The sequence below is a fragment of the Temnothorax nylanderi genome, unplaced genomic scaffold, assembly GCF_030848795.1.
Source record: "Temnothorax nylanderi isolate EJ_2023f unplaced genomic scaffold, tnyl_v1.0 TNYL_tig0524_pilon, whole genome shotgun sequence".
In the NCBI taxonomy this organism is placed as follows: domain Eukaryota; kingdom Metazoa; phylum Arthropoda; class Insecta; order Hymenoptera; family Formicidae; genus Temnothorax; species Temnothorax nylanderi.
Genome location: NW_027249586.1, coordinates 1 through 13,730, shown reverse-complemented (window position 1 = coordinate 13,730; position 13,730 = coordinate 1). Strand labels below are relative to the sequence as shown.

The following is a 13,730-nucleotide window of genomic DNA, read 5'->3' as shown; positions in this document are numbered from 1 at the left end:
CAATGTTGGCCAGGCCGATCGTGATCGTCCGTATTAGCGACGATGGCCGTCGACCTCGTCCACACCCTCGGCAGTCTGTCGGCAGGATAGACGCCCGCATATCTGACACTGAGATGATGCAACGCTTGTAAGATTTCTAGCGAGTTCATTTTCTACACAGCGAGGTGGTGTTCGCACGAGAGGAATTATTTGTATAAATTTCGGAGTTTACCTCTTTTGGAGTTGTCGCACTAGTGTTCTTGGGTGGTGACGGGCGTATCGGCAAGTTATTGAAGATGTATTCTTTTCTTACGCCCTCTATTGAATAATAGGCTTTTGCTACTTCTCCTTCCTCCTCTTTCTCTTCTGTCTCGTTATTTTTTTTTTGCCACTGCTTTATTTTTTTTATAGCGATGTCACCGTCGGTTTTTTCACTTTCGTCGTCGTCGTCGTCGTCGTCGTCGCTTGTGACCAATTTTACGTAAGAGAGTTTAGTATCGTAGCTCGAGTCGATGCTGTTGCTGCTACTACTGCTGCTGCTGCTGCTGATGCATTCGCTGTTGTCTCGCAAGACTATCCAGCGTTTCAATTTAAAAGCGTTACGTAACGCACAAGCAATTTTGTCCGTAGTCGAAACACGAAATCCGTGATGTGAGCAGCGTTGTCTGTACTCTCGGGCCTCCGGTAAACTTTTGAACGGTGGAGAAATTTCTTCCAGATTATATATGTTTCTGGAAAGTAGTTGACTCAAGTAACGAGCCTTTTCCACGCCTCTGCAGTAGATGTAACGCACTTGTCGCGTAATTTCTCGCAGATGTAGGGTGAAACATTTGAGATCGGTTTCACCATCGAACCACTCGATTCCATGATAATTTCGCGAAAGCCAGTTATTCTCTCGTCTTGTCTTTTCGGGTAGATCGTCAAATGGAAAGGGTGGCGACATAATCCAGTGTCCGGTGATTGCCGCGTTAATCGCGACAACTGCGACTTCTTTCGGAATAAACTTTCCGTTGACATCACGGAAACCTTGTATGTCGATGGTCAGATCCATAGTTCAAAATGCACTCTCTATTTTTTTCAAGCGAAGCGTCGACGTCCGTGTCTCGAGTGAAACTGAATCTCTCTCTTTTCACAGGACTTTACGCAGGAAAATGGCGATGGGTAAAATATATAGTGGTGGGGTAAAAATAAAGTTAACCGGCAAAGTCGACGATGATTTGACGAGAGGAGTCGATTTCTAGAACATTATCGAACTCGGCGTAAACGATACAATTAACGGTTGTGGTAAGTGCTTTTTCAAATCGCACTTCTAATCGTAAACTGCCATGTTTCACAAGATTCCAATGGCCGGCGAAATTGGCGGATAAGTCGGGTGTAAGATCAAAGGCGAAAAGTGTGAATCCTTCGGCGTAATCTTCTCTGCTTATGGAATTACCCTCGTTCAAAAAGTGTATGCCGGTTCCCGAAAAGAGAGTTTGATAAGCTTCGACGTAGAGTGGCTCGTCTCTCGAGAAGCTCGGCTGTAACGGTCTACTGGGAATTTGTATACCGTCGGCGTACAGCGAAAAGAAATTTATACCGTAGTTTTTGAAATTAAACGGGTTTAATTTTCTATCTCCGTTGAACGCTCTGTTATCGACAAAACCGACTATTATTCGTTTCGGCAGTTGACCGAGTATTACGTTGTCTATCGATTCTCCTACGAGACCAGCGTGAATCGTAAATGTTTTAACTTCGACTCTCGTAAGGGGATATTTGGCGGTAGTTTTGCTCAACATACTCGCATGCGCGAGTAAAACGCCTGGGCTTATTTTTGCTCTTCTCACGAGCAGACTGGCGTCTAGAATGCGTATTTTCGACGTCGAAGTATTTTTCATAAGGCAAAACGAATCTTTCGAACAAACGAGTCTCATTCTAACCTCCACACCGTTAATTAAAAATTTATCTTGATTGAAAACGTCGCAATGAAGATGACCTATGAGATCTAGCGCGTGTCCCTCGTGAATGTAACGAGCGCGTCTCACGAGAGCCGGATTTGGTGTTTCTGAATCTATGAGTGCGTCCATGAGTCCGGGGGTATCCATGTCCCACAGACAAGAGGTCAGATGGGAAGTTTTTGCGGGTGAAGAATAATTTAACAACGCCTCTATGTACGCGCGGTACGCGTAGGCGTTGTTTGGGGGCGAGACGAGCTTTTGATTGAAATATACATCGATTTGATTGAACATGGAATGCAGTAAATGATTTACAGGGCCTACTTTGAACGCAGGTCCGCCTGGTGTACTTGTTTGGCCGTCGCCACCGCCGCCTGCTAGGGGAGAAGTTTCTACGCGTATGCGAAGGCTCAACATGGTGTGCGTGAGGTCCAGGTAGTCTTCCCCGTGACCGGGTATGACGAATTCTATAGGCGCGTCGTCCCCGAGGGAAGTTATGGGCTTGTAATAGATCCATTGCGAGCTCTCGATACTAGTTTGAGTGGGCGGCAATGAGAAGAAATCGAGTTCGCTTTTTAAACACTCACTCGAGTGCGTGTGCAGAAAAGACATGCTTATCCTCCTCCTCTGCTCCTTGAATTCTTGCTTCGTGTGCGCGCGCGACGATTAAGAGAATATGTCGGATACGCTGCGTTTCTTGACGCTGACTCGACGATGACGCTGTCTCGTAGCGGTAGATGACTTTCTGTTTACAGCACGAGTCTTCTTCTTCTTCGATGATTTTTTAATCGTTATTCTCTTCCTCTGCTTGCTCTTTGACGATTTTCTTTTGACCGTTTGAGGACGACGACGTTTACGAACTGCGACGTGACTGACGTGGTTGCCAAAGGGAAACTGAAACGCAGGATTTTTTGCGGATACTTTATATCCCGATCCCTTCATCATGCTGCTTATCTTCTCCTGGGCTTTTCTTTTAAGATTTCCACTCGATTCCTTGAGGCGAGTTTTGAGCGCCTCCTTCAACGGCGTATCATTTTCGACATCTTGCATCACATTGATACCCGCGCGTAAAGCTTCTTTACCGACCGCTCGCGCGCCTCTACTTAGGTAAGGCAGTACCTTTCTGAATAATCCTCCGAGAAAACTACCGATTCCATGACCTCGTTGATAGGATGCTCCGACGAAAACTCGTGGAATTCCTCCGCCTCGTCCACTCTGATGTGAATCGTAATATTCGTAGTCCATGGCTCTGAATTTAGTTTTTATTTTTTTTTTTCGACGACAACACACCGCGTTGTTACTGGAAACGTCTAAAGTGCAATGTCACCGTCAGCGTCCCGGATTCGAATGGTATATTTTTTCCGAGTTGATCTTTTATATCTATTTCAATCGTGCGGAAATTTGTTTTGCGTAATGGTATATAATGCAGCGGGGAGAAATGTTTCACCTGATTCGTTCCGTAAGCGTCCACGTGATTATAGCGGTATGTCTCGACCGGCACTATTCGGAGAAGTGGTGTTTGCGCGTCACCTGTTACATAAGGCTCGCAAATATCGCAATAAACGAACATTTTATCTGGAATACCGCGCTGCAAACTACAAGGTTCACGACTATAGAAAGCTGTTTCGCGCGCATCTCTATTTTCGCTAATATGGCCAAGTTTAATATATTTTGCAGTAAACGCTTGGTTGGAAAAAGGATAAATTGCGTAGCGTCTGACAGAAAATTCGCCATAGTATTCGGGATTATCGAGAAGAACATGACCTAAACCGAGTATTTGTAGAAGAGTATCGGAAAGGCACATATGATGTATTAGATTGCATTCACTTGCGTTACAAGTAATGCTGATGTGGGTTTTTCCTCCAGTCTTCTCTTGTTGATCTAAATAAAAGTGCGAGTCAGCTTGTTTGCATGCTTCATTAATCGCCGAGATAAGTTCTCAGGTATTTTTGTAAAGTCCGAACGAAAATGTGCTTTTTTTCGCCACCTGTACTTTCTCTTTTTCTTCTTCCGGTTTAGTATCGTAGAAGAGGATTTCATTTTCCTTATAGCGCAAGTGTAAAAGAGTACTGGGAAATTGAATCTCGCTAAGCGCCACTTCCCATTCACCGTGTAAGTGTACAGTTTGAGGTAATTCCGTAACGAATGAAGTAGACCAATAACAGTACCCTCCACTGCCGGGTACAACCGAGGGGAAGCGGGGGGGGACGCGCGCACGCGGGGGGAACGCCATAAGAGATGGGCGAGGAGGACGAGGGGGGAGCATGGGGTGGGGATAAGCGAGGGGGGGTGAAGGGTGGACAGGTGCAAGGGGTAACAGGGGGGGTGAGGGGGACAGGGTGCGGGGGGAATTTCCCCTGTAACCGGACAAACATTCCCCTGGAACTGGACAAAGGTGTATCGCCGTCCAATCAGATCGCGGTACGAAGACTCGAGGCGGTCCAATCAGAAGCGAGTATTTTGTGGGAACACCTGTCCCTAGGCGGGGTGATGGGGAAGTTCGCACCGCAGTGTTGCCACCTTGCGGTAACCTGAAAGACGTAAATTCCCTAGGCGGGTGATGGGGAATTTCGCGCCGCAGGGTTGCCACCGGGGGGTGGGGGGGATCGTCGTTCCCGGACGCTCCGAGAGGGCGCTCGGATCGGCGTTATCGACCGCGTTATCGGCCGCGAGCGGAAATCCGCCCCGATTCGCGCGTCATCGCGAATAATTTTTTTCATCGCGCGCGTTCAAACGCGTCCAAACTCGTTGCAACTTGTTCAAGGTCGCTCTTCTCGACGTCCCCGCGCGGTGGGATTGGTGAGCGCGCGAAAACACGTTCGAACGTGTTCAAGGCCGTTCTTTTTTCGCGGGTCCCGATAACCGTTCTTCGTTCTTGTTCGTCTCGGTTCGAAAGTTGTTTCGATCCTTCCCTACGCATCGTAGATGACGCAATCGCGGCGATCGTGGAGTAAGCGGAATCGGGGGACCTAGGGAGCGCGGGATCGTATCGAGATAGATACGGAAAAGAAAGAGAGAGAACACATATATGAGATATCCGCGTACGAGCGGTAGTTTTTTATTTTGAAAAATAAAATATGTATTTACATACGTCGATACTCGTTTACATTGTTTCTGTGTGTATAAATATATATATATAAATTTGTAAACGTGCGTCGTGCCGTTCAGGATTTGAAACAAAGCGCGGTAATCTCACAGTCGACGATCTTGTTAGGATCGAAAAACTCGCTTTTCAGTATCGCAGTCTTGGCCGAAGTTCCCGTCTTAATCGCGTTGGCGGATATCTCCTGATAGCGCGAATACTTCGCGTCGACTTCCTCGATGACCGCGCTCAGCGCCGAGACGATGCGATCGACGCAAAATTGGAAATCGTACAGCGAGAGCAGGGTGGGGAGCGACATTGCCAGGCGAGCCGCGTTGGGTAGTTCCATACGCAAGATCGACAGGTTGTTGATTAATCCGAATCGCAGCGTCAGGTCTCCAATCGATATCGGCGAGGGGGGACGGGTTCCATCGACGAGGTTGGATCGCAGACACGCCAATATGTCGTGTTTGCGCTCGAGTAGTCCTTTCCACATATCGAGCGTCAGAGAGATCTCCTTGCCTTGCTTATCTCCCAGGGCGATATCCACGTACGAAGGTGCGGGTATACCGTACCACGGTGACTTAACCGTGACACCGATGGCTAGGTATTTGTAGCCAGTCGTCGTCAGCGGATAACGGGTCGCCAGGATGCGCACCGCAGGCGCGACGACGGGGTTGCGAACGTCGTTGGGGGGATGAGAGCTGGAACGCGACTCCCGATGATGATGCTGATGATGATCGTCCGTCGATTCGATCCTTCGTCTTTTGCCGTTGTCGTTCACCTCCGAATCCGTCTCGCGAGGGGAAAGATCCCTCAGCGCGGGTCGATCGGCCAACGTCGAGAACATTTCGCACGCGCGTTGCAGTATCGTTTGTTTCTGATTTCTGTTTCGACACGTCGTATTCAGCTGACGATGCGATACTGATGCTTTGTTGGGAACACATCGGTATAAGTAGAAAAGTTCTCACTTATATCGCGCGATGTGCGGTGTGGTGTGGGGATTTGCGCAGTCCTCTACTTCCTTCGGCGGACACGGCGATCGTAAAGCTGAACGCCGCCGCCGTCGTCGTCGTCGTCGTCGTCGTCCGAATCGCTCGCCGGTGACGTTAAATCGCCGACGCGTACGATTCGATCGAGAAGATCGCGCAACTGCTGCAACAGTTCGGTCTTAGGGCAGACGATATTCAGCATCCGTAGATCGAATTTACCGGCGGCCGTGACGGTTTTCGTAAATTCGTTGAATCTGTAGAACTGCGTCCGAGTGGTGAAGTACAGATTGCCGTCGACGTATCGGAAGATCGACGTCACGCCGGTCGGTATTCCGGGAAACGTCGCCTCGAGAGGCGTACGTCTGACGACTTTCTTCGTACATTCGACTATCTCGCCCACCGAGTTACCGTTGTACATCACGAAGGAACGGCCTCTATGGGTGTTTACCGCTCCGTTGAGTTTCGCACCTGCGGGAAATCCGAGTTCTCGCAAGGTCTTCGGCCAATTTGGCCTCAGAGAAAATTCCGGATATTGAACCATGTATACCAAATTATCTACGAACACCATGAGATCACCGGACGGAGATTGATAGGCGGCAGCTATGCGCGTGTAATTGTCGTGAAGAAAGCTCATGTGATTCGACAGGGCTAACGGTCCATTGTACGTCCTACCGTCCAGATCGATCGACCAAACGTAACGCCCGTACGAGATGTACATTCGATTTTCCAAAACCAATATCGCGTTTACGCGACCAAGGGCGCACAGGTCCGGCGATGGTTGCGGCGGCCGTGACCGCGGTGGCGGCGGCGGTGGCGGCGGCGGCGGCGGCGGCGTCTGTGAGGGCGCGTTCGTCCGTTTTTCACCGTACAAACGTTGAATGTCGAGAATGTCGAATCTGTCGAGCTTAACCGGATACTGCTTGTCGGGCGAGTACGCAAACATCACCGAAGTCTTGCGCTCATTGTGCCCCAATCCGAGAGAGTGACCGATCTCTTGCGTCAGCGTGAAATGCAGGGAAAACGTACTCGGGGGATTTTTACCGACGTGAATATGCCACGGCTCGTCCCCGTCGACGTGCACCTCGGAGACGAATCCCGCTTCGTTCGTCGGGAGATACGCGTGGGCCAGCACGTTATCGGGACCGTCGAATTTGGCCGAGCAATTTGGGCCGTTTACGTTGATATTCGTGTTACCGTGACGTCGGGTTCGCCAAGATATTATAATGTCAGGATTCGTTTCGGAGCGTTCGAACGTCAACGCCGAATGTTGCGACCACAGATCGAACGCGGCCCGCGCGGTATTCAGCTTCTTTTTGGCGGCTACGTAAAAATCCCACGTCAGGTGAGTCCTCGGCCATTTGGATAGACTCGCCGCCGTTCCGTGCTTCAGGATATCTTGGAAACCACATCGCGGTTTACGCATAAATTGCAGCGTTTCGTCGTCGAGCGTTCCATCGCCGGGCAGACCGTAGTATCGTTGAAATTCCTCGATGGCGTTACGAAGAACGTCGTTTCGTCTCTGAGCCGGAAACGCGTCCACATCTTCGGTCAGATATCCGTATTTCCGCAGGTAATCGATCGTATGTGCGTAATTCTCATCCGTGGGATTGACGCACCTCGCGGCGATAAAACACGCGGTTAACGCGATTACGCGCGAGAGCCACATCGTCGAGGGCGAGAGAGAGCGAGAGAAACGGCGGAACTGCGATAACGGCGTTTCGCGATATGAGCGCGATCGCGACGCGCGGCTCACGCGGTGACGCTCGTTGCCGATAGCGCGGACAGGTGGCGGCGGGGTCTCGCGGTGGAAAAAATGCGTCGATTCCGGCGGATGAGTCCGTTTTGATAAAAAAATTGCATTTTTTCCTCTGTGCAAAGTTTCTAAAAATAGTTTTTTTATTGCACAATATCCTGCTTTTTATGGACGATGACGATGCGTCGCGATACGAGCGACTTACATGGGCATGCTCGCTACCGATAGCGCGGACAGGTGGCGGCGGGGGTCTCGGGGTGGAAGAAATTCGTCGACGAATCCGGCGGATGAGTCGGTTTGATTAGAAAAATGCATCTCTTCCTGTGTGCAAAAGGTCAATTTTTTACATAGTTTTAATTACACACGCAATATCCTTTATGATTGCGCATCCCTTCTTTGATTCCGCATCCTTCTTCGATTGCGCATCCTCGATATATATAAGGACTCGAGGCTAGACTCGGGTGTAGTTCGTTCGCAGTTTTTGTTGCACATTTTTTAAACGCGCAAAATATGGATGGAGTAAAGGAACTGATAAGGGTGTGCGAAGACGTGAAAACGCACATTGCGTCCCTAGATATGGCTAGGGACGAATTGAACGAGGCGATGCTGCGGCTGCAGCATCGTCTGACGACCATCGCGGAGAGAGCGCCGCCCTGCTTACAAGTGACGATCCGCGTTGACGAGGACGCACGAATGTTCAATCGAATGTAAGTTTACAAAAATGTAAATATATATATTCTACATCACAAATTATTAATAGTATTTATACATTCAGTAATATATTCATTTACACTCATTTACATACTCATTTTTATTCTCATTTATATACTCACTTATATACTCATTTATATTCTTATTAATAATGATATTTGTTTTTTGCGCAGGGTCCTCATCACATCGGTGGTGAAAAAAGCTCAAAAGTACATCCGTCTGTACACCGCGAGGATGCGCGGCATGAATCGGGACGCTGCGCGGTTTGAATTATCAGGACGGCGTTACGAACAAAACGACGACGACGACGACGACGGCGAAAACGGCAACGGTGAGGACGAGGGTGGGCGCGGAAACGTCGACGTCAACTTGATAGACGTCGACACCGACCTGATAGACGTCGTCAACGACGACGTCGTCGAAGGCTGGCCCACCCCCTCTCCAATCGCAAATAAATACAATAAATAAGTAATATAAGTAATATAAGTAATATAAGTAATATAAGTAATATATAAGTAAATACTGAATAACTATAAATGTAATGTTAAATAGTAAATAAATATAAGCAATATAAGTAAATAGTGAATAACTATAAATGTAATGTTAAATAATATTAAATAAATATATAATTCCATAAACAACCAAGGAGGAGCATCTTTTATTTGCATTATGAAATATCTGTTATACGAAATCTGTGATTTATAGCTAGACATATAATGTTCAATAAATATTAAATATTAAATAGTAAATATTAAATAACTATTATATAAAGATAAATACGCGTGAACAACAACGAGATTAGACGCTCCCGCCGCCGATATCGCGCTTCCGCTCGACGCTCCCGACTCCGCGCTCATTGACAGTTTCGCGCGCTCGGCGTTATCGTTGCCGTTCTTCTTCGGAGTTCGACGCTCTCGTTCGCTTACGCATCACGCTCGTCGCTCGCGCGCTCAACGCTATCGCGCTCGGCGTTATCGAGTACGATTATACGTATGGTGTAGGTATGCGAATAATGAATAACTTTCCTCGTTGATTTTGCATCAGTTTTTTTATTGAATAAAATATAGATAGATAGATAGATCTTTTTTATTGAATAAAATATAGATAGATAGATCTTTTTGTTATTGATTAGAATATATACATATATAGATGGATGGATACACATTTATATTTGATCCGTGGAGTCGATGCTGGAGAGACACTCGCGTCGCTCGTTCCACCAGTCGCGCAACTTCATCACGTTCTCCATCGCGCAGCACCGTTGATGGCGTCCGCAGCGAAACGTGCGATCGGCGCGAAGAAACTCCAGCCGATCGATGTCGTCGTACTCGGCGTCGATGGTCTCGATCGTCGCGTCGACGTCGCCGAGAATCTCCTCCAGCCACCTCTTCTTCTCGAGGCCTTTCACGTATATTCGCGCGCCGGGCGTCTCTTCTCCCTCGCCCAGGTCGTCGCACACCGCGCGTCGAATAATCGACCTGGCTAGGCGATAGTCCACGTCCCCGTCTTTCCAACGGAGGCCGTGATGGTTCGCCATCAGCCAGTTGGCCCTTGCTTTTTCGGCGTTCGTGAGCAGGTCCCACTTCATCGGCGCGCGAAACACGTGATGCGCGAGTTCGCGCGTCTCGCTTCGGAGCACGGCCACCTCCTTCGCGACGAATCTGTCGCTCACCACGAATCCCTGCAGGTCGACGAAGATCGTCGTTGCCGCTGCGGCCATCGAGTCGGTGCGCGTCGAACAATTCACGCTCAAACTGCTCGTTCTTAACGGGATCTGAGGAACGATCGAAGGATCCCCGTCTTTATATATATATCTCCCGTTTCCGGGGTGTGGTATCCTACAATCGCCATTTCCGCTAGATGATTTTGCGCACCACATTGGTCAGCGGACCGTACTCGATGACACGATCGTGAACGATGAGACAAAAGGCGGTGGTCTTCGGCGGAACGTTTTCCTTGCATTCGAATTCGATGCGCACGTCCACGGTGGCGCTCTTCACCGCTTCGTTCTGGCGGGAACAATCGATCACCACGAGCGGCGCTACTCGCGCGAAGTCGCGCGGGGAAAAGAGCGCGTCGTCGCGATTGTCCCCGTAGTACGTTCCTCGAAATTTCGCGTACATCTCGTACAGCACGGCGAACTTGTCGCTTTCGAAATCCGCGTTCACGTCGTCGTAGGGATAGAATTCCGAGTTGAGATACAATTTCACGTTGACGAGCGCGCAATGATCGAACCTCGAGGAGTCCTCCGTGAATTCGTTTCGCCGTTCGGTCTGCAGCGCGAATATGACGTATTGCGGCTTCTCCAACTGCGGCGCGGCTTTCACGGCCCACGAATGCTTGGTCGTGCTCTGCAGCAGAGGAAATTCGTACAGGTCCCAAGAGCGAAAGCCCACGCTCAGAAATCGTCCGCTCTCCAACGTTCGCAAAAGCGACAATTTAGTCACGTCGTTTAACGCCACGTGCGGCATACGCCATTGCACCTTCAGTAGCGTAATTTTAGGATCCTTGGTGGGATCTCTCGGCACGGTTTTTTTCGGATCTACGACGCAGTTGACGTCGTTCCGAGCGCGTATCAGGATAAGTTCGTGTCGCGCGTTTATCACCACGCGTCTGTAGTCCTCGCAGAAACCCAAAAGAATATTCAAAGGTACGCAAAAGTTGAATTGATGGGACGCGTCGTTCAGATTCGATTCGTTCGTCGGATAACTCCATCCGGCGTTCTGCAGTCTCCTGGCTCGTTCGGCGGTCAGCGACGCGTAGTTCTTTATCGTGCTGGTTATGCCGACGTTTCTACACCGGTCGATCTCCACGCCGTCGAGTTCGTATCGAATCTCGTCGAACATAAACGCTACGCAGTTGTTGACCAATTTCGCGTATTGCCTTTGAGCATCCGTCGCTTCCGACGTCGTCGCGCTCGCGCCGTCGTCATAGAGTCGTCCCTCGACGTACAGAAAACTGTCGCACGGCAGCGTATACAGATCCTGTTGCTGTATGGGTATTCGTATCTCGTCGTTGTGCCCGAAAGTCGTGTTCACGTACGGGTTATACGTGTGAGTCTCGATTCCGACGATGCGCTCGTCGAAGATCGGCTCACCGCCGATACTCAGGATGTCGGCCATGGTCTTTCCTTTCGAAGTAGAAACGACGCGTTTCTCACGGCCAGACCCAGCGATCGTAGGAACCTGACGTTGGCGTTGCTGAGAACGGCTCTCTTTCCTCCTCGACCACCACCACCGCCACCTCTTCTCTTCCTTACGCTTTCGATTACGTCGTAGAACGGGCTAGCTCGCTCGTTCGTACAATCCGCGCTCGATCCGTTCAGAACGAGCATCCCTCTCGCTCTCTCTCTTCAGGTCGCTGAGATACGCGCCCACACACACACACTAACTGCGGCGACGACGTACGTGCAGTCTAATCGTTATCTCCTCGCCGCGAAAGTCGATCAATCGATCGTTCTGGTCCACGATTCGCACCGTGATATCGGTGACGTTTCGCGCGACGATCGGGAGGTAAATGATCTGCGTCGGAGTCTCCGACAGTTTATATCCCGGTGGAACTTTCGGCGCGAATTCGTGTATCGCGTGCACCGAGCGTCCGTTGCTGTACGCTCCCGTGGTGATGCTGCATTCGATGCGAATTATGTTCACGCTCATGACGTCAACGGGTCCGTCGGAAACGTACCATTTGTTCGGTTTTAGGATACGATCGCGCGAGAAACCCAAAAGAGAACCGATGTTGTTCGGTTTTGTAAAATTCACTCTGTAGGCGCACTTTATCTCGCTCCTCATGGTATTCTCGTTGGCGCGAAGAGCGAGTATCGTTCTATCGCCGCCGTCATCGTCGTCGTTCTTGCCGTCGTTGTCCCCGTATATGCCATAACCGTCGTCGTCGTCTTCGTCCTCGTATATGCGATAAGCGTCGTCGTTATCGTCGTCGTCGTTCTTCTCCGTTCGTTTATTTTCTTTTACCCGTCCAGCGCCATCGGCCTGCAGTTTTTCTCTCTTCTCTTTCTCTTTCTCTCTCATCGCGGGCGCGACGTTCGCGATGAAGAAGAGCGGCGCGCAAATATCTGCTCACGGCTCGCAGCTCGTACGACCCTTCCGGAACGACGATCTTCCGGTCGTCCTCGCCGAAGTAGAATCGATTGTTCGCCGACGTAACGTTCGGTATCGAATTGTACGTCTCAAAAGTCGCCAAACCCAGCTCGTACTCGCCGTCGCTCAGATCCAAAGCGGGAAAGTGACTCGCCGTGAGAACGCTGCTGGTTCCGGTTAACGTGAGCGTCAGCGACATCGCGGGAGAACGTCGATCGTTCGCCACCGCTCCCCCAATCGATCTCGCGAAGAAATCGCAGGCACAGCTGTCCGCAGATTCTCTGCTCGAACGTCTGGAACGCGCGACGATTGTACGTCACGATCGCGCTCTCTCGCCGCCACCGCCGAGATATCGCGCGAGATCCCTCGGCGGACGGAGATTTCCGAACGCGTCGAAGTAGATCGCCGCGTTCCCTTTCTTCGCGTAAACGACCCAATGCGTGCCCGGACCCGCCGCGTCGTCGAGATTCACGATGCCGCACTCCGCGTGTCGCACCCTCGTCGGCAGAGCGTCGCGCATGAACACCCCACGGAAGAACGGTATGCGTAGGCGACGCGCCGATCGATCGAGCTGCTCGTTCGTCGTGACGCCGTACGGCGGCAGATCCGACGTCGCCGCTAACGTCGCCTTCTTCCGCGAAATTTTTTTTTTTCGGCGATTCTCCTCGCGCCACCTCCGCGCTTCTTATACGGCGTGAGGTACAGCCCGCGACCCTCCATCGCGCGATTGTGTCGCTGCAGTTCCTCGAGTTCCCGTCGCGCCGCTTTGCCGGCGCTCACCGCCTTGGCCACGCCGGCCGCGCCACCGATCAAGGAACCGAGCGCACCCAACATCGGTAGAAAAGGCAAGAAGCCGCCGCGTTTCGCCGTCGGAAGTATCCTCCGCCTCTTCCCTCCTCGTCTTCGCGTTTCTCCCCGTTCCTTTCCTCTTTCTTCCTTTTTTCCTTTCCATACCCATGCCCAGTTTCGTCTTCGTTTTCATAGCCGCCCATACGGCCGCCGCGGCGAGTCTCTCACTGACCGGCGAGTCCTTCGCGGTGACGCGCTCGCGCGCCCTCTCGGCGAGCAGTCGATCGGCGACGTGTCGTTCGGCGAGCTCGCGCTTCGCGAATACGCTATGTCGTGCTCGCGACACGCCGCGTCCAACGGATTGATGCTTTGTCGCGCGCGCTAGTCTCTTCG

At 50.7% G+C, this 13,730-nt stretch overlaps 3 protein-coding genes across 3 annotated transcripts; all 3 read right to left on the bottom strand.

Moving 5' to 3' along the window:
- Positions 1-1,172: 1,172 nt before the first annotated feature.
- Positions 1,173-2,525, bottom strand: LOC139783638 (uncharacterized protein F54H12.2-like). The gene is made up of 2 exons (XM_071722794.1): positions 1,579-2,525; positions 1,173-1,509 (listed from the first exon to the last, which is right to left on the bottom strand). The coding sequence occupies exons 1-2, from the start codon at positions 2,523-2,525 to the stop codon at positions 1,173-1,175; spliced, it is 1,284 nt and encodes a 427-aa protein (XP_071578895.1).
- A 3,487-nt stretch (positions 2,526-6,012) lies between these two features.
- LOC139783637 (stromelysin-1-like) lies at positions 6,013-7,653 on the bottom strand. Its single transcript, XM_071722793.1, has one exon. The coding sequence runs from the start codon at positions 7,651-7,653 to the stop codon at positions 6,013-6,015; it is 1,641 nt and encodes a 546-aa protein (XP_071578894.1).
- Positions 7,654-10,307: 2,654 nt separating this feature from the next.
- Positions 10,308-11,573, bottom strand: LOC139783636 (uncharacterized). The gene has a single exon (XM_071722792.1). It carries the CDS (start codon positions 11,571-11,573, stop codon positions 10,308-10,310), a length of 1,266 nt encoding a protein of 421 aa, XP_071578893.1.
- Positions 11,574-13,730: the final 2,157 nt, after the last annotated feature.

Excerpts from the sequence above, each read along its gene's own strand:
- LOC139783636 (XM_071722792.1), bottom strand. The coding sequence starts at position 11,573 with ATGGCCGACATCCTGAGTATCGGCGGTGAGCCGATCTTCGACGAGCGC.
- LOC139783637 (XM_071722793.1), bottom strand. The coding sequence starts at position 7,653 with ATGTGGCTCTCGCGCGTAATCGCGTTAACCGCGTGTTTTATCGCCGCG.
- LOC139783638 (XM_071722794.1), bottom strand. The coding sequence starts at position 2,525 with ATGTCTTTTCTGCACACGCACTCGAGTGAGTGTTTAAAAAGCGAACTC. Across the intron at positions 1,510-1,578 it reads GGAGATAGAAAATTAAACCC|ACCGTTACAGCCGAGCTTCT; the intron begins GTTTAATTTCAA and ends AATTCCCAGTAG.